This window comes from Podarcis pityusensis (assembly GCF_964106645.2).
Source record: "Podarcis pityusensis genome assembly, chromosome: 7".
NCBI classification, from domain to species: Eukaryota; Metazoa; Chordata; class Lepidosauria; order Squamata; family Lacertidae; genus Podarcis; species Podarcis pityusensis.
Window position 1 is genome coordinate 6,745,287 of NC_138031.1, and position 20,286 is coordinate 6,765,572.

Genomic DNA, 20,286 nt, shown 5'->3' on the forward strand with positions numbered 1-20,286 from the left:
CATATATATCTGGTAATGCCCCAAAGAGTGACTAAAAGGGAAATGCCATTTTAAAGTTTGTCTGTTTGTTTTCCACTAATTAAGAGAAACATGCATTTGTGAACCAAAGTATAAGTCCCTTTCGTAAAGATAAGCGATCTTTTCTCCTTTGCCAAGTTTAAAACGGGGAGCAGCTATTGAATAACAGGTCCATCAGTGTTGGGTGTGTGTAAAGGGTGTACATTGCATCCACATGTATTATTGGCATGTCTACAAATTTTGGTTGGCCTCAGTAGTTGCCCCACCCCAAATTGAGGAAAGGGCAGGTCTTGCCCTTGACATCATTCTGCATTCCAGAGGCACTTGGAAGCAGTCCAAATTCCTGCCACTTTGGAGTGCCTTTAGAAGCTTCGCGCAAAGCCATTTCCCATTCTGCCTGTTTGGTAATGCCACCGTGGAACAAGAAAAGTTGGGCTTACCTTACTGACTGTTAACTTACTATGTGACTCTTCGGTATTATTATAATTTTTTTTATTATTATCTAGGCCTCCAGTATTTCAGCAACCTGTAATTTTCCTGGGTGCAGATGTCACTCATCCACCAGCTGGAGATGGGAAAAAACCATCCATTGCTGCTGTGAGTAAACTGTGTATCGGTCACATCAAACATATCCCACCCCGCACCCCTGTACATACAGTGTTTTTCAGTAGTTGCATTAGCAAGGGAGCAGTTCCTTTTCTTCATGTGCCCCCCAGTGGACCAAAACACTGTGGTGCCATCTTCTCTGTCTGGTCTGGGGCAGGGTTTTTTTAAGGTTTCATCTTGGAGCTGAAAAAAGACCCCTTCTTTCCCATGCATTTGTAGTGAGTGGCTGTAGACTCCGGGTCTGTTCCCTTCTGCTAGTTTAATCCTATTTAGACGAGGGTTCTGTTTGCAAGCCAGGTAGTGAGAAATGAAGAATAATGACAGCAGGTAGTCAATGCTTAGTCTGCTCCTGGTCCATTGTTTCTTCACTGAAAGGGAGCCCAAGCAGGACTCACAAATGTGTCTTTTTTTCTTGCCCCATGCAGATGATTCAGGTGAAGATGCAAGGTGAAACAATAGTGCCTTGAGGTTCAATATTGCATCCCTTGCTTGGTCCCAGTGGGTTCTTTAAACCTGGATGTAAATTAGTGGCCGGCCCTCGTAACCAAGTTAAGGATGTGACAGGCTTGTTGGGCTGGTACATGTACCTACTTCACGAAGACCCCTTAAATATCATATCACTCTACATTCAATGTGTCATAGTAGTATTAGAGTTGCCTAAGTCCCCGAATTCTGGTATTTTTTTTGAAAGGGAGAAAGATCTGCTTTCTCCAAACCACACAAATTTTATACACGTCTATCCTTTTTGACACTGTTAAGCTTCAGGATAGTTGCAGAGCCTCTGTTTCTTCTAGGCATGGAAGGAATAGAAAACCCCAATCTGCATTTTTTTTTTTTTGAAGGGGGGTGGGGAACCTTGCTGCTGGACAAACATCTCCCTCCCTCCTTGTAAGGAGAGGGTGGCAACTACATAGGATAGCCTAGCAGACTGATTGGACGTTTCCTTCAGTAAAATGCCACCTTTAGAACGATTAAAGATCTTGGAAGACTTGCTTGGAAAAGGGATATGAGGTAACTCCTGTTTCTACCCCATATTCTTAAATGAACCAGCTCATTAAAACAACTCTCTTGTTCTCCAACAGGTTGTAGGTAGTATGGATGCCCACCCTAATCGATACTGTGCCACTGTGAGAGTCCAGCAGCACCGCCAAGAGATCATCCAAGACTTGGCTGCCATGGTCAGGGAGCTGCTCATTCAGTTCTACAAATCAACCCGATTCAAACCAACTCGGATTATTTTCTACAGAGATGGTGTTTCTGAGGGGCAATTCCAACAGGTTATCTTCCCCCCCACATACGCTTTTGATATTTACATTCTTTGTATAGCATTGTTTTAGGAAAGGTTGCATAGATGGCTTTTGTTGATGCATGGTTATTCCTTACATTTGTATTTCCATCCTTCTTTGAAGGACTTTGGGGGTAGCTCCTTCCCCTCACAATAACTTTGTGAGGTAGTTTAGGCTGAGCAAGTGTGGCAGGTCCAAGGCTGTTGTCCAACACTCCATCAAAATGGTGGTATCATGTTGTGCTCTGAAGAAGTGGCAGAAGTCCCCAGCCATAATGCTTCCTGGTGTGAGCTGATAGAAGAGCCCTCTGCCTTTATTCTGCAGAAGACAACATGAGTCTCTCACTGCTTATTTCTTCTCTCTGGCAAGAGCCAGAGACTCGAGAAAGGGGGGAGGGGCTTAGTGCAGACCACAGATAATGGCTGACCACTGAGCCAAGGAATCTTGATCCCAGGCACACCTGTTTGTAAGAATAAAAGTCATTGAATGCCCCAGCACGGAAATCTTGAAATTATAATAGGATCAGTCCTTAACAGAGCTATTTGAATACGTAAAACCCGCAACTTGTGTTCATTCAGCTTTACATGTGTGGCTATTTTAAAAAATAATAAGAAGGGGTTGAGAAGGTGTCGGGTTCCAGGAAAAAAATACTTGGCATTCCCACCCACCATTGAATCCAATGGGTTTTGCCTATTTTGGCTTTAGGCACAATCTCCAGAATTGTGGGCCTACTGTATTCTTGTTGCAGCTATGATGGTATCTCTCTGGGGTTTGTATATGTATATGAAAGCTTTTTTAAAGCTGAGTTCTCAAAATTAGTTTGGGAGGGTACCCCAAACGCTTTGTATAATGCTGCAAGTGGACAGAAAAGGGCTGGGGGAATTTGCACATGAGAAGGGTGCAGGTAAGGTCCATGGCCCTCGCTCTCTATCCATAAACCTTTCATTTCAGTGTTGTCTGAACCTTAGATTTAAAAGTCTATATGTGGCTGATTAACAGCACTGGAAAATGTGGGGTTTGCCAAACGCCGCAACATGCCTGGACCTATGCAGGTTTTTATTATAATGTTGATCTTCCTCCAAGTTCTCAACAATCTCGTTTAATCTCATTAAGTGAAGAATGTAGGATAGGTCTTAAGATCACCTGTTCTGCTGCAGGGGAAATACCTGAAGCAAGCTCTGAAAATGTAAACAGTCAGATTTTTTTTTAAAATGTATTTTCCTACTAGTGTCTATGTGTTTGTGACATTTCAGAATGTTACATTTCCTGCACCCCCTCCCCTCTTTTTTCCTGTAGGTCCTCCATCATGAATTGCTGGCTATCAGAGAAGCATGTATTAAGCTAGAAAAAGACTACCAGCCTGGAATCACATTCATTGTTGTGCAGAAAAGGCATCACACCAGACTCTTCTGTACAGACAAAAATGAAAGGGTGGGTATCACATTTTGTAAAGAGGCTGACAATAAGCAACAGCCTGCAAGGTGTTGAAATAAATAGCCCAGCCCCATCCAGCAGAAGCCGATCGTAAAAGAGAAACGCTCATCAACCATTTATACTGTAGCATCCAAACAACCTTTTAAGCAAATGCACATTTGCTTGCTCCTGTATTGCAGCTTCATAGTACAGATGAGAAGAAACATAAGCTTAATTCTCATTATTTTTTGTTTGCACAGGTTGGGAAAAGTGGAAACATTCCAGCAGGTACAACAGTGGACACAAAAATCACCCACCCTTCAGAGTTTGACTTCTATCTGTGTAGTCATGCTGGTATTCAGGTATATTCTTAATGTGTCATCTCATTCTGTAGACCAATTGTGTTATGACTATTCTGTCTCCTGTGCGTTTTAGCTGTGTGTGTCCTAGATTTATTATTTATTCTTCCTTGTACCACATACCCTTAGTGTGGCAGCCCCTGTGCTCTGGAACTCCCTGCCTATTGATATTAGGCCGGTGCTTTCACTATGTACTGCTTTAGATGCCTGCTGAAAACCTCTGTTTCAGCAAGCCTGTCCAGATGCATCATTGAGTTACATTTGTTTTAAATGTTTTATTTTAAAACCATTGTTTTATGTATGTTTGTTTTTAATTGGTTTGTATATTTTAATTATATTTCATATATAATTGAATGTGTGTACCACTTGGAGATTTTTATTTTATTTTTAGTAAGTGGTTTATAAATTTTCAAAATAAATAAATGGTATATCATACGAGAATATATTTTAAAATTATTCCTGGAAAAAATAGGTGTTCATGAAATGTTTAGAAAGTATAAAAAGAAACATTTTTTTAAAAAGAAATCTTGAAGGGATTCCATGTTACCATAGCAGATGTTTTGTGATTGGTGCCTCCAGCACACTCAAAATCAAAATTCCAAAATGTGCCCACTGGTCCAAGAAGCTTGTGTCAACCCCTAAACTAGCAATTCTGAATTGGTGCACACTCCAAAAGTGGGATGAACCAAATTATCTTCACTTAATCTTTTTCTTATAGCCCAGCATGTGTCAAACCTCTTTTGAGCTTCCTCTGTCTTGGGCACCTCTCTGTGTCCAACAACAATAATAGGTTTGTACTAAGATTGGCCTGGTTTCATTTAACACTTAAGCCGTGGCTTGTTTTAACAAACCACGAGTTAACCTAGAAATATCGCAAAGACGATCAAGTAAACCATGGCTTGGTTCTCCACAGCTTGGTTTGTTTTCCAGCTGCTCTTGCCTTGTGCCTTTGTAACTTGGTGATGGTCTGAGATGAGGTGGCCAAATTCTGGTTATGAAAGTGTTCCAGGTTTGCACCTAACATGCCATAGCTAAAACAAACCAAGATTTGTTAGCCAACAACAAAGCATGGCTTTTCAGATTGTGACTTGTTGGCAATAAACAAATCATAGTTAAGCTTCTGGGCAGGGTTTGAATGAAACTCATAGGTTCCTTCAAATGAAAGGAATTATTTCATATATATCTATGTATATCTTTATAGATATGTTTTATATTTATTCATAGGATAGCTTATAGAAATTCAGTGTGGTGTGTTCAGTCCATTTAGGTCTTGGATGTGGAAGGAGAAAACCTCTGTTTCTTTGTTCTCTTTTCAGGGGACAAGCAGGCCATCTCATTACCACGTTCTCTGGGATGACAATCGTTTCTCTTCAGATGAGCTTCAAATCCTTACCTACCAACTGTGTCATACATATGTACGCTGTACTCGTTCTGTTTCAATCCCTGCACCAGCATACTATGCACACCTGGTTGCCTTCAGAGCCAGGTATCATCTGGTGGATAAAGAACATGATAGGTGAGAAACTTGCTTGGGACTGATGGAAATGGGCAGAGTGCAAGTCTGTGTGTAGCTTGCCCGGAGGCTGTATAATTTGCTTCTCCTAGCTCCATGAAAGTATATTCTAGCTCACTTTCTTGTGATTAATAATAACACAATTTTTATGTAGAGGGGTTCAAATTGTCATTCATCATTATTAAAATGTATTCATTTATTGCTTTTCTACCCAAAGGCCCACGAAGCAGTGAACAACAGATTAAATTAAAAATTAGATAAACATAAAATAAATCCAGATAAAAATCCATCAATATAGGAAGATAATTGTATCTTCAAACAACCATGGCTAGAATAGTAGGATGGTATTGAGAATAGATAATCAAATGACAGTGCGATCCTATACATAGCTTTCCAGATGAGTAACTGAAACTTTTTAAAGGGGTTATATTATTGTGTGTGTATATGTGTATCTGTGCTTACATCTTTGATTTCTGGGTCCTTTCACACTCAAACCTTGTTACGGTTTTGGGATGTCTCAGGTTTAGCAGTATTCCTACAGCAGATGTACCAAACCAAGAACCATTTTGTTTTAGCATAGTGAACTGGAGCCGATTGGAGATTTTTGATTCTCCAGTTGGAGTTGCCTGTAATTTTCCCTTGCTCAGGGAAAAGAGTTTGGGTTAATAATGGGTCTTAAGTGTGCTAGATTTCTTGTAGAGTGCATGCTTTTTAATTTTTAAAAGATCCTCTGATACGAACTGAATACACTGTTTAGAAACATCAGAATTGCCTTGTGGAAAATTACTTCAGGGTAGATAAATAAAGTGAGTTTTGTCTTTCCTCTCCCCCCCTCTTATCTTCTAGTGCCGAAGGGAGTCATACGTCTGGTCAGAGCAATGGCAGAGATCATCAAGCACTTGCAAAAGCTGTTCAGGTTCATCAAGATACATTGCGCACCATGTACTTCGCTTGACATGTTGCAGTGCTTTAAGTAACTCAGTTCCAAGTTGGATTCACAGGAGACCAGCTGCACTTAGACCAACAGTTGCCCCAGCTACAGCGACAGCCAGCAATGAGTGATGCATCATAATTTTATTAGGTTTTAATTTTTAGTATTGTTTATTTCATTTGCAAGGAAGCCTTCCGTCCGGAATTTCAGACTTGATTGCAAACTGCAGACCTGTACAAAATTGCACAGCTATTAGAAGTTTGGATTTGCCAAAATCAGAAGCTGCTTGTCAGGAAGAAAGGAACAAAAAAGAAACAAATCAAAACCCACCTTTTGTAACTAAATCTAGAGCTGTGATCTCAGGGCTAAAAACAACACTTTTCATTTAGTTATGCCTTTCTACAGATATACTTGTTTGTAACTAATATGAAAATACCCAATTAAGATCAGGCTTAATGGGTTGGTGAAAAACCTATGAATTTTGCTTTTATTCCTGAAAAGAAAATGAAGTGCTAATTCGGTGCCATTTAAATCCTCAGTCATTTTGGATGCATTCACAAATGGTTTAGTATTGAGATGCAAAAGGGGAGAATCCTGGTTTGCCCCTTGCTGTCTTCTAGATGAACAGTCTGTGGGGGTCTATGGGCAAAAAAGTATTTTTTGAAGTTCTTGAATGTCTCTCATTGTGCTGTTTTAAGTTTTTCGTAGAATGAATAATGGAATTATTTCAGGAAGAAAAAGGAGTTTATTATACATTTTATTAGGTCCATTGAAAGATTAGCAAAGCGTGCCATTAAAAATGTATTTTTTTTCCTTAAAAAAAAAATCCATTTTGATTACTAATCATGGAGTTTGTCCTATAGGACTGTGACACTTAATTTTCCAAAGCTTTTCTAAAGAATACGGGTCTGTGGTGATACAGTACAATCTTTTTCACTGTTATGTTTGAATTAATGTAAAAATTATATATGTTCACAGTATTAACATGATAGACTAGATGCTATTTATTTTTATTTACTAAGGAGTGATCAGCTCAACTTACTTCTGTTAACATATCATAAATTCAGGAATGCTTTGGATTTGAGATGAGAAGTTTATCATGGGGACACTAGTGAATTGGGCTGGAATTCACCAACCGTAGCTTTTGCAAGTTCTCTATTCATTTCAACAGGCCTTGTGTGTGATGTTTCACCCACATCTCTTTGAAATGAATAGAGGGCAGGCTTTAGCAATGCTTGGTGTATTGCACCTTTCAAAAGCAGGAATATGCAACTGACTTAACAAGGCAGGGTTGAGAGATTTACCTGGTGTATATATCGTTTTATTTAGCTTATATTTGGAAGGGCTTGCTGAGCTCATCCAGCTCAGTAGATCTAACACTCAGTAGTTTAGGCATGAAGGAACAGTTCTTGATTCATTCAAGCACAAAAAATTGCTTTCCTGTTCGATCATCTGAGACAGAGAAGTGAAAGGAAAAGAGATCTGGTGTGTACTTGGGCAGTGAAGTGTCAACTGTTTTGCGTAGCATGAATAGACAGAGGTGGGGGAGGTTTGCCGTTCTCTTTGGAGGAGCATTAATTCAAACAGAGACCTACTTAAAAATAAAAGCTTCTGTACATTTGCACAAGATTCATATAGGTGACTAACGACAAATACCATTGCACTAATGATGGCAACAGGAACACTACTAAGATACTGTCGAAGAAAGCCCAGGAAATTTCCCTCCTAATCTGACCTTGCTGGAGTTTACAAAAAGAAAGAAAAGAGCTAAACACATCAAGTCAGTGTTAAGTACTTTTTATGCTTGTAAAACCATCTTAAGATTCATTTGGATTTGTTTTTTCTCTCCTGAACAGCAGAACAGCTGCTTTGCAAGATTTGTTCCCATTTCTCTATTCAAGAAGTGGGGGAAATGGGATCAGGCTGTGCTAAGGTTGTTACGGTATTATAGAACTGATAGTTGATGCCTGGGCAACAGAGTGCTCAATTTTTTTTGTTGCCTGTTAAATTCTAGGAATCTAATTTATGCTGTACATCAGTTAAAGTCTGCACCTAGTAAGCAGTGCCTCATAATGCCAAACAGATCTGCTGGAACAACAGACAGGCTTTTGAGGCATGAGTATGTCATGTTTTCTTTTGTTTAAAGTGTGTGTGTGTGTGTGTGTGTGTGTGTGTGTGTGTGTTTGTTAAAATTCTGGACACTGCAGTTCCAGCAGCTTGATTTTTTCAAGAAAAACAGGACCCAGTCAGGGTCTCTGTCATTCTGCTGTGAAAAGCAGATCGCAACATCTCCTCCTTGAATTTATAGCATCTTACCTTTTTCTTCCCGGATTTGTTGCACTTTCCAGCTTGCGTTAGGGAAGCGATTGAAATGTGAAGAGATATTTGGGGTTCACCACTGTGCAGTTGGTGAACGAGCTGGTTCTAAAAGCTAATCTAAGCTAGTTCTGTTCTAGGCTGGCACATAAGGTGACAGTAATTCGTTAGTTCCTTGTTTCTCTGTCATCTTGAAGCTACATCAGGCAGAAGGAGGTGGGCCAAGATGGTAGAATTTTCCTTGTCTTCCTATTCAGAACTGGGTGGTCACGTCAATGCAAAGAGCTCTTTCCCGCAGCTGCTGTTAACTAGCAACGAGCTAAAATAGTAGCGGCTATCTTCTAGGTGCTAGCTGACAGTCACTTAGTTCTTTTCATTTCTTCCATTTCCATTATCTTCATTGAATCAGCACTCTCAGACTGCAGATGCATGTCCACAATTGTTGCCTGGGCTTGTGTAGACCCTTCTCCAAAGAATTAATGTTGTCACTGGCATGTGCAGCAATTTCATGTGAGTATCTACCTGTGTAGAAGGAATATGGTCGTTTTCTGAAAGTTAGATATCATTGTGTGGCAGAAAGGATAAATGCATGTTGTTTTCTTTCTTTTAATCTTGTATACTGTATTTTTTTTTTTTTAAGGCTTTTTCCCTTTCTTATTGTTAGATGCATGGTGAACTAGTGTCTAGCAAGATTCAGCATTGGGGGGAGGGGTTGTAAAGCTCGTTTTTGAACCATTGACAATGCACTTTGAAAAGATAGGGCACTCTGATTATGCACAGGAACTGCTTTTTATAATATATGCATAAACCAAAACTCCAATTTGAAACAAAGAATACATCTTTCTACACAGCTGTTTACTACAATGACTCTTGAAAGCACAGCAATATCTCAGGTGAATGATTTCATACACTTTTATCCAAAATATTCTCCATGAGAACAAAGGAGAATAGTTTACAAAAAAAACTGAGGGGAGTCCAGGGTTGTGTCATATACCTGGAAGTGCTTTTAAATTTTATCTACTTATTGTTGGAATCAATTTGTAATAAAACTGGTTCTGTTAGGAATTTGGCTTCTTTTTCTCCTTTTTTAAAAAGTTGTTCCCTTTTCACATGCAGAGAAAACTGGGTCTGATTGACCTCCATAATTGTTTTTTTAAAATGGCATCAGCACTCAGTTGTAGCCAAACAGGTGTTTCAGAGTTGCATTGCCTGTAAATGCTGCAGTCCTTTCTCAAACTTCACCTGTAAGGATTAGACTCTGCTGGATGTGTATCTGTGCTAGGGATGGGGAACATACAACAATCTGTATGTTGTCGTAATACAGTTCCCATCAGACCCAGCTAGCTGGACAATGGTTGGGGAGGACGGGAGTTGTGGCCCTTCAGATGTTGTTGGACTGCAGGTTCCCCCTCACTTCTCTTATCTGTGCTATTGCCTGTTTGATGCTTATAAATTCCTGTAACGTCTCAAAAAAGAAGAACAAGGGGCTGACATCTCAGCCCTAGCAAAACCAGTTGCTTTGCTGTCAATTTCATGTTGCCAAGTAAGGAACCTCCTATCGTGGGAAGATTTGAGGGGTGGTGGAAACACCCTATAGAATTCAAGTGTGCAAGTTTCCTATTTTTATTTGTTTTTGTTTGCTTTACAATTTTAGCAGTATTGGGATGTAAAAAAAGAAGAAAGCAGCAACCAATGGAATTGCTTCTGTTTCAGAGCGCAAACCAATGAACCAGCAATGATAACTGAAGCCATTTTATCTGAAAAAGCAAAACACACTATAATTGGTCTCTTGTGCCTTTTAAAAATATGCATTCTTGATGCAGAGAACATGGATGCCTTCTGGAGCATATGAGGATTGGCATTGTTGCCCCTTGCTTGCTCAGAGGTTGTCGGCCGGAGATAAATGACAACGGGAGTGAGAGCCAGAGCCAGCCATGGCCAGATCTCCTCCCCACACCACATTTTGGAGTTGTTACTGACGTTCGATCATGTATTGAGCCCAGCCAAGTTCTTTGCCTCTCCTCCTCAGCTTTGGGTCTTGAGCACAGGCGCAATCAAGCCCCTGCCTAGCTTTCATTACTGTTCTGGTGCTGAATTGATTGGGATATGCAGCACATTTGAAGCTGTGTTGTTGAATTTTATGATAACAATGGCTAGAGCACTGGAATAATTCACATCTAAAAACTTGCCAAGGGGTGTGTGTGTGTGTGTGTTGCTAGTCTTGACTTGTAAGGACATACTGTGTGGTTGCATGTGGCGACTTCCAAGTTGAGCTGTGATGAGTTTGTTCAGGGGAGATGGGAAATCTCACAACGCCCTCTCTCCTGTTCCTCCTCAGCTTTGCACATGCTGGAGATTACCTGTGTTATTTGAGTTGCTTCTGCCTGTACCTAAAATTCAGATAACATGTAGCAGTCAGGTGGTAAAAAAGATTGCATAAGTTAGGAGGAGCCAGCGTAGTTAGTGCCTTCTGCGTGCTGTTGAACTCCAGCTCCCAAACAGGAGTCTGAGATGATGGGAGCTCAACAACATCTGAAGCATCATGTAGACTGTTGTGACCTAGGCTATGGCAGCATCTTAATAGCTCCAATTTCTTGGAGATAGTTCTATGAGTCTTCCCTCTTTCTGATCTAGGTTGTTGGATATGGGATTGGCTTAAACATTAATATGGGCTCCTGGGTCGCCTACCAACCTGACATATATATATATATATATATATATATATATATATATATATATTTGTCTAAGGCTGCCACCCCCGGAGCTGAAAAACAGTTATCGGGAACAGGTGGGATTGGAAGTATCCAGTTATATGCAAGCACACAATAGGAGCGCCAAGCCTTATCTCTTGAAGTCCGTGTAGTATCTCCCCACCCCCTTGAGAAATGAACTAGATCTTACGTGCTTAGCAACGCTTCACAGTCCCATGTCCCATCTTCACTTCTGGGCGTTAGTTGGAAGCTGCCTTATCACCAGTTCAGACGGATCAGTCGTCCACCTAGCTCATTATCACCGAGTCTGGAACAGCTCTTCAGGGTCTCAGGTCTTTCACATCACCTGTGACCACTGACACTTTGGGATGAGATTTTGGTCCTTCGCTTTAGGGGTTGTAGATATAAATCTCGCCACATGTGATATAACCCAGAGAACAACTCCTGTGACATTACTTAAGCCATAAGGTCTTTCTGCCTAAGGAAAAGAATGTAAACGTTGTCACTAGTAGGTAGCAGTTGTAGATTAAAGTTTTGTGTTCCAGTTACAATTCGTTTCTCCAAAAGCAGTTATTTTTATTTGGTAGCTTTGTTCATTTCAAAATGGCACTGGCTAAGATCCATGCATATGAGACCATGCATTATATCTTCCTTTCGCATTTGTAGTCACTGACAATTCGCTTCTAAAAGCATCCAGGCCATCATTTCTAGGAAAAACTCAAGCAGGATGTAATTGCACTGATCTTTTTTTTTGATTATTTTTTTTTTACTGTAAAGGGTTTTCTGTTTGCGTCTGCTGTAGCTATTGGAACAATACTGTACATAGCGTTAGGATGAGACAAGGGAGAAATTGTCACATTCATTGTTGTATTTCTAGAGTGAGTGTCTGATTTTACAGTATTAAGAGAGGAACATAAAGGCTCATATTTAGTTTCTGCATTTTATCCATTTGTATGTAGCCAACAAATCCTTGAAGGACAGTTTGCTAAATTTGCTTTATATATTTTAGTGAAGTTTTGTCTGCTTTCACTCCATAGCTTCATTTTTTTTGTCCCTTTCCAAAATGCACTTTGCTTGCAAAATATTCCCCCCCTCCCCCCGATTTTATGCACTGGTATAATCAGTTATACATAGCTCTCTGCCCTGCAGTTTTATCACTGCCTTTTTGACCAGTCGGCCATGCTGTCTGGTTACAAAGAATGCAGATTGGGAGATGTGCCAAGAAAAATGACTGGTGGAGAACCTCAGCATCTGATTCATTTGGCTGCTCTAATGTGGCTTTGGGCTCAGCCACTGTTGCAGCGGCTATGTGAAACCATTGGACAGAGGGCAAAACGTGGGCTTGGGCTTCATTCTGTGCCGTAGGGCTGCTTACCTGATGGAGCTTTTCTCACTCAACCTTGTATGAATTCTCCATACTAATTAAATGGGCAGACCAAATGGATAGCTTGTGAATTGGATAGCTTGTGATTTGTGAATTGATCTTTCTGTGGCCAGTTATTCTTTGGGCTGCAAATGTACCTGTTAGTAATTGGCTCCGACTTCTGTTGAACTACCCTTTGGCACGCTTAAAGCAGACAGAGAAGCCCCTGCCCTGTTTGTGAAGTTATTTCAGCCCTCCCACCCCATGTTAAGCCTGTTCATTTGGCCTGCTGTGTACCTGACTCCACCCTACTTAAATGTCTCTTCTTTTCACGATGATCCCTGAAGTATTGTCATAGAATTAAAACGGCACGGCCAGATTGCAGCAGAGGACTCTTCAACTAGTAAGCTGGTACAGTTTAAAGACTACCTCCTTCATACTTCGAAAGAGATTAGAATATCCCGTTCCCCCCCTTTTTTGAGATGTGATTTAATATTACTGAGAGTAGCCAAAATTCACCAAAGGACCTGAGTCGCTATGAACTTACTGGCTTCTAATCTGAGAAGCCAAGTGCCATACGGGGTCTTATAGCATCCTTTATCAGAACAAGCAGTCTGGATAGAACCCACAGGATGCGGCCTACTTTGCAAAGGCGAAGAAAGTTGTTGTTTTTAATGAATTTAATATGGCTTGAAGAATTGCAGTGATATCATGGACGGGTCCACTTTTACCCTGTATTTGCAACCCTCCCCCCCAAACTGTTGTTTCCAGTAAGAAATGTTTGAATGCCTTAGGTGTAGGAGCATGTGTATGCATGGGATGTTTGGCCAGGATCTAAAAAGCTACCCCCTAGGGACTTGGGCATGTACTTCTCCCTTTAAATGGCAGGCCCTTATTCCATATCACAGGCTAATGATAAGATTCCCTTTTTGCTTCAGCTGAGGTTTGCTTCTTTTGCATATGAGGGCTTGCCATTTGAAAACACAAGTCCCAAGTTCTCTCGTGCATACTAGCTATGAATCCAGATGTGCACACATATGTAAAATAATATATAAGGTCTCTTGTTTTAACAGAGGGTGACATGAAGGTGCTTCAAACTTATTTTGAACCTAGGATGACATTATGTGTTGAATATTTTTGAGATTCTATTTAGGTATTTTTTCTTCGAACTTCAAGATGCTATTTTTCCCTACACAAGTCACTAACTTATATAAACTCTAAATGTGCAAATATATATATATTCTTGAATGTTTTATGAGTGTGTTCTGTTTCACGGTATGAGAATTTGGTCACACCCAAGATCTTGAAGTGAGTGCAAATAAGGTGCTTTTATCTCAAACTAAACTGTAGAAAGCTGTCTTGTAATCATAATATTATTCTGATGAGCGAATTCATTGTGCTCATTTATACATACACATATTGCTATCATGATTGTCACTGGATATGTCATAGGGCTGTTATCCATAACTTACTTACTTTACTTACTTACTTGATAGTTAATGCAAGTCATCATAAGTTTCATCGTTCAGGAGAGTAACAGTGCTTGTACTATTCAATAGTCATATTCACCAGTAGTTTGCAAACAGATCTGTTCATAATTTTTCCCATCCTTTGAAGCCTGAGATCCATAGAGCTATGTGAATCCCTTGGGGATTGTCTTTGATCAACAGACCCTGCTGTCCCGTATCACAGTTTGTGCTTGAATGTTCCCTGGGGTTTTAAATGTGGGTTGTCACGTGGCAAAAGGAAGATGGCAGTTCAAATAGCACAATTTCAGAGCCTACTTGGGTGTGTGGCACTAGGTGTGGAATGTAGGAAGCTACCTTAAAATGGACAGACCATTAGTCTACTTAGTTCAATATTGTCTGCCTAGGCTGATTAGCAGCAACACTGCAGGGTTTTCTAGCAGGAGTCCACCAATTCTATTTAGCAATGCCAGGAACTGAACCAGGCGGGGTTTTTTTGCATGCAAAATGTGTGGTCAGCCACTGAGGTGTAGCCTACACCAGTGGTTCTTTTGATACGGTGACTCACAACTCCGAATTTATTTGGTGTGGTGACACATAAATTTATTGCCACAAGCGTCAATGATATGCCAACGAAATGAAAAGTTGCAGGAGGCATTCATCATACCAGTTAAAGGCTACTAACAATATTTATTTTGGGCTTACTTATAAAGCCTGTGGCTCGTTTGCACAGGCTTTGCGACTCTTGTGGTTCATGACCCATAGGTTGGGAAACACTGGCTTGCACAATGAAGCCTATTTCTTTCTCTGCCCCTTCTCCACCGCCGTCTGAAGCTGGTGGAGTTCCTGAAGGCACCTGAACCATCAGGAAACAGGATACTGGTGTCAATGGACCTTTAGGCTCTTACGCATGTTGCCAAACCATGGTTTTAAGGGAACCAGCATGGCATCTGTACTGACCCTGAATTACAAGAGAGGGCTTAACCTTGGGGAAGAAGGGTACTACTGCTAAATTGCCAGAGATTGATGTTATTTGTCCCTTCAACCACTTGAGGCTGAGAGAAGTGTTCATAAGGCTTTATGATGCTGAGGGCTAGAGACTTCAAGCAAGGGTTATGATTTAAGTTACTGAAATCCTGCTGAAGTCTGCTGAAGCAACCAAATTGTCAAACGGGAACTATCCTACTTTAAATACTACTTTACAATGCAAAAAAATCGCTTGCCTTTCCCGTCAGCTGTTCAAAATCTGGCAGAACTCCATTAAGGAGCATAAGGGTGTAGTAACTTTTATCCCACATTAAGGATATCCTTAAAAGAGTGAGCTTGTTGCTTGAGATATGTGACACTTTGATTCTCAGTCTAGAAGGGAAGAACAATTTTGCTGCTGCCTCTGGAGTAAGCCTAGATATGAGAGATTTCCGAATTCACGGCAGCTTTTTCTATAGAGAGTTTTAAGAACAGTGCATGCAAATAGCTGTCACCTTTCTCAGTTCTGTGAATTTCTCAAGATTACAACCAGGGAAGAAATACTTCTTGGGAAAAGAATTTGGGCCCGTTGCTCTCCTTTAAAAACAAAACAAAACAAAAAAACTACCTCTGATTATGATGAGATGGCAGTATTGCGGGCCCCTTTTCAGTTCTTTTTAAGAGGCAAAAGGATGTGGGGAGACAGACTGCATAGTAACGTTACTTTCCCTACCTCCCATTTTCTACCGAGTCCTTTGCACAAACTGTTGGTAACGCCATGCTTTCCTCAGGATGTGTGCTGACTCTGAAGCTTTTTCTTCATTTTCCCCTGTGTGCTGCAAAAGCCACAGCGTCCTTGCTTCACACAGGTTTTTTTTTAGGTGTACTGTACATCTTGAACACCCACTTATCATAGGGTTGGAGTTGCGGTGGGCTGTGCTCCTTTGCCGAGTGTGCCCCTGCATGGTCAACCGAGACTTGCCACTCAGTTTCTAGCAAGCAGTTATTATGACCAATGGCTATTAATCCGCAATAGTAAAATAGACTGAGAGTGTTTTGCACCATGAAGTTGGAGGTAGGAAGTTAGGATGGTCAGAGTTTATGGTGTAATCTGATCTTAAAAAGCTTTGGCACACCAGATTTAACTGCTATCTCCTAGGATTAATTTTAACCTGTAGTTTAGTTTAAGCAGTTGTAGTATTTTTTTAAATTTACTAATGTTTCTTGGATCCAGACTTAAGTTACTTCACTGAAATCAACGGGACTTAACCCAGTATTAACTTAAGATCCAGTGTGGTGTCGTGGTTAAGAGTGCCGAACTAAGACCAGGGTTCAAATGGCCACTCGGCCATGAAGCTAACTGGGTGACCTTGGGCCAGTCACAGTCTTCTCTCAGCCTAACCTACCTCACAGGGTTGCTGTGGGAGTTAAATGTGGCGAACCAAGCACACCTCCTTGGACAAAAAGACGGGACATAAATGCAGTAATGAATAGTAATAATAACTTGGCGGAGGCACCCAAGTTCAGCAAACTTGGGTCTGGATCCTACCGGCTGAGGGAATAATTGCCTAGGAACACCATTATCGTACATATTTCATTTGCCAAGAAGGAAGAAACAAAATACATTGTTGAAAAAAACCGATTAGCTAATGAGAGAGATTAGTGAAGGGCCTTATTTCAAAATGGTACTAAATAGAAATAGTTTACATCCTTTTGCTGCCTCTCTGTTGCAATGTTCCAGGCTTCCAGGATATACAGAAATATAAAATTAGCACTTGAGGAAAACTTACAAAATTATTTCTTCCCATTAGTAATGCTGTAGAGTTTCCATTTCATTATATACATATATATATATATATTATAGAGAGTATACTTCACTCTATACATTCATCTATAAAAACTCAATGTAGGGGAATTAGCATTTGATGCAGTGTATGTACCTTAAGCAGTTTTAGTTACATGCTTGCTTGATGCGATGTGGTTTCTTTAACTTAAGCCTTAACAAATGTATCAAATTTGTCCAAAATCAGAATATGCAAAAACAGTAATTTAGTAAGACTTAACTCTTTCCCATGAAGGCACAAGAGATTTTTTTTTTAAAAAGTTGTTCTTATCCTTAAAACCAGTCTGTGTTTTTGAGGAGGCAACAGAGGCACCTGCCCTGTAGCCTTGTCATTCTATCCCAATTTTTACAGAATTTTACACCTCCTGGACTGGGGCTCCAGCCACACTGTTAATCCGGACATTGTGATGTGTGGAGAAGATACTAAGCAATTGGAAGAAATTCATTTTTTTAAAAAAGGGCTAAGGGGATTAACGTTGCTTCATTACCCCGAGTGATATGTAGTTGTATTGAAAGAAGAGTCTTGACGATTTTTTAAAATGTACATATGTTGAAAACATAGTGATGTTTTTTTGCATCACATAACTGACATTGACTCCTTTTGTCTCCAAGATTAGTCGCAGGCGGTGGTGGGGGTGGTTGGGGACCCAGCACTCTTTCCAGTTTGGATCTACCTCACACTAAGCAGTTGGGTGCTAATTTATTCAAATTATAAATGAGATTGTCCAAAGTGACCAAACAGTATGTGATTACTTGTCCTCTGAAGACAAGGGTGTTTGGGGTGGGGGTGGGGGGTGGGTTGTGTTACAAAAATGCATTTGGTTTTTCTCTCTCTTCATCTTTGTGCCTTTTGTGTTGAGTCCCGATGCATAGCGAAATCGTCACGCTCCTATACAAACTATAAACCCTTTTTAACAGCAAAACTGAAAACTCTGTCAGGTTTCTGAAAAAATTAACGAAAGTGTATTTTTGTGTGTAATAAAACTATATAAATATACAGCGTAACGGAATGCTTGTAATGTGGAAAGAGTTCTTTTTTTAAGAAAAAAAAAACGTATTGAAAAACAGACAGACGGAAGGGGGGGAAAAAACATTGATACTCGGATCCCAAACTATTCTATGCATACATTTGCATGGTCGTGAACCATGCATGCTCTATGGAGCTTCTCAGTGTTTGCCCAAAAGGAAGTAGTGTGGCAGTTCAATCTTGGGATGAGCGTGCTCCAATGTGCTAGCCAATATATGTGGGCCGCCCCATTTGTTTCACCGAAGGGAGCAAATCTGCACACGACGAGATATATATATACTTCCTCCATTTAATTAGTGAAATCTCTGTGGCCTGGGTAGTTCCAGGGGTGGGAAGCTCAATATGCGTGAAGATGTGTGTATGTAGCTACTAATACTCAAGCTGTACATCAACCTTTGCTAACCTGGTGCCCTCCAGATAGGGGACTACAGCTCCCATCAGCCCCCAGACAGCACTTGCTCACTGGGGACTGATGGGAGTTGTAGTCCAACAATACCTGGAAGGCTGCCCTCCCGGGCTGGCAAAGGTTACTGTACATATATACATGTATATAGTAAAACATGGAAGTGATGTTTGTGCATATGTCAGGTAAGGGAATAAAAACATCCAAGTAACTTTCTGCATGCTTTTATATAACAGTTTGAATATCCTTTTTTATATAAAAACTTTTTTTACTTACCTTTTTTTGGGGAGACTAAGTTGTAATATACTATTGTTTTTGAAGATTGAAAAATTGACTTTATAAACCGTAACCAATACAGCATGGGAATCTTTTCCTGTAAAAATTGATAATTTAGTTTAATATCCGGGTGGGGGAATTAAAGAAATGTGGGTGGTGGTGGGGTGGGAGACACCAACATTCCTAAGTGGCAGGATTTAAGCTATACCCTAAAGGAGGTGTTTTTCCTTTTTTTTTTCTTTTTGCTGCAGAGAGACTCAATCAACAGGAAAAAAAAGTGTATGTTACAAAACTGCCCCAACGGGTCTATAAGTAAAGCTATATTTTATAAAAGAGTAACCAACCTTTTAATATGCTGCATATAAGTGATCAGCATTGTTGCACTTTCTCAGTAATAGTGTCCTGTAAATTGGCTTATGGTTAAGAATTTTAAAATGTTTTTAATGTACCATAGTACTTGGGCAGAATATAAGACTTACAGGTACCTCACGATTGAAACAAGAGCCTGAATATGCTGCATTTTGTTCCTTTTATTTCACTGAACATTTTGTTTGGCTTTCATTAGTTTTAATATATTGTTAAAAGGCTACCTGGCTTTTAATTTGTATTTGTTGGATCCCCTGAAGAACTGAGAGAGTTTGTCTCTCTTCACTTAGTTAGACATTCTTACCCTTTCCTGGTGTTAGTTCAGTAGTTGTTATCCAGTCTGCCCTGCATTGTTCAGTAGAGGATGTAGTGACTTTACGAAGTAGGTTTTGAGAAAAAGGAAACTTAAGGTTGTAAAACAGACAATATATGTTCTCTCTTGGTTTGTATGCTTGCTTTGTAATCATTGAACATCGAGATGGGGAGTGGTGTCGTTTGCTGCTTTCCAACTGGAAAAAGGCAATCATGTACTTGTAATAATTATATATTGATTAAGGAATAAGCTAACAAATCAGTTAGGATAACCTAACTGGACAGCTGAGCCACATTGCTACTCCAAAACACCCCCCATTGGAAACTGAGGGCAGGATCCAGCTAAACAGTTTGGCTAGCACAAGGATTTTAGCTGTACAGTGGAAATTCCCTGCCTCTCACCCCCTAAATCTGCTCCAGAGGCTTCAATATGGGAATATTCCACTGTGCAGTAAATGTCCTTGTGCTAGCCAAACTGTTTAGTTGGACGCCACCCTGAGTTTGCAACCAGGTGATTTCAAGCAACATATGCCCTTTAGATCTAATTTCCTTCAGAATAACTTGGTAGTTTTAATTCCCCAAATGCACTATAACACAGAGGGAGTTGTGTTTGGGAGTAGAATGCAGGGAGAGAAACTCTTGAAGGAAGCTTCAGAAGACTGTGAAATTCAACATTTATTGTCCTGTTTTTAAACTTAGGTGGTTCCTCTTTCCATGTTTGTTTTACAGCTTGCTAGTAAAATACTTTGCACTACTTATGCAATAAACTCATGACAAACTAACCTTTTACTTTTGTTTTGGTTTCTTGTGTATGTGTGTGTGTGTATATATATTATAAACTAATACTAAAGATTTAGTGTAGTGTTTTTTTTTATTACCTCCATACCATAAGACATGTAACAAGCTCAAAATGCTGTAAATCTTGATGAAATATGATGTGAATGATATTTTATAAAGTTATTTTGTATGGTGTCGATTTTGTTTCTGCCTCATAGTATGTCAATAAATTACTCATATTTACAAGTTCAAATGTACCATTTTCTATTATGCATGGGTTTCAAGTGCCTGGTACAATTAATACATTTTTTTACAGGGCGGGAATGTGGATGCA

The 20,286-nt window shown here is 40.0% G+C and overlaps 1 protein-coding gene across 4 annotated transcripts in view; it reads left to right on the forward strand.

Moving 5' to 3' along the window:
• The window catches only part of AGO2 (argonaute RISC catalytic component 2), a 58,957-nt gene extending 38,752 nt beyond the window's left edge, over window positions 1-20,205 (forward strand). For 3 of the 4 annotated variants that reach the window (XM_081012570.1, XM_081012571.1, XM_081012572.1), the window contains 6 exons: window positions 525-615; window positions 1,707-1,901; window positions 3,207-3,341; window positions 3,584-3,685; window positions 4,999-5,198; window positions 6,042-20,205. In XM_081012570.1, the coding sequence (XP_080868696.1) occupies window positions 525-615; window positions 1,707-1,901; window positions 3,207-3,341; window positions 3,584-3,685; window positions 4,999-5,198; window positions 6,042-6,150 (832 nt within the window). In that variant the 3' untranslated portion in view covers window positions 6,151-20,205. The remainder of the gene's footprint in view (window positions 1-524; window positions 616-1,706; window positions 1,902-3,206; window positions 3,342-3,583; window positions 3,686-4,998; window positions 5,199-6,041) is intronic. The other variant, XR_013988272.1, reaches the window with a different exon arrangement.
• The last annotated feature ends 81 nt before the right edge of the window (window positions 20,206-20,286 follow it).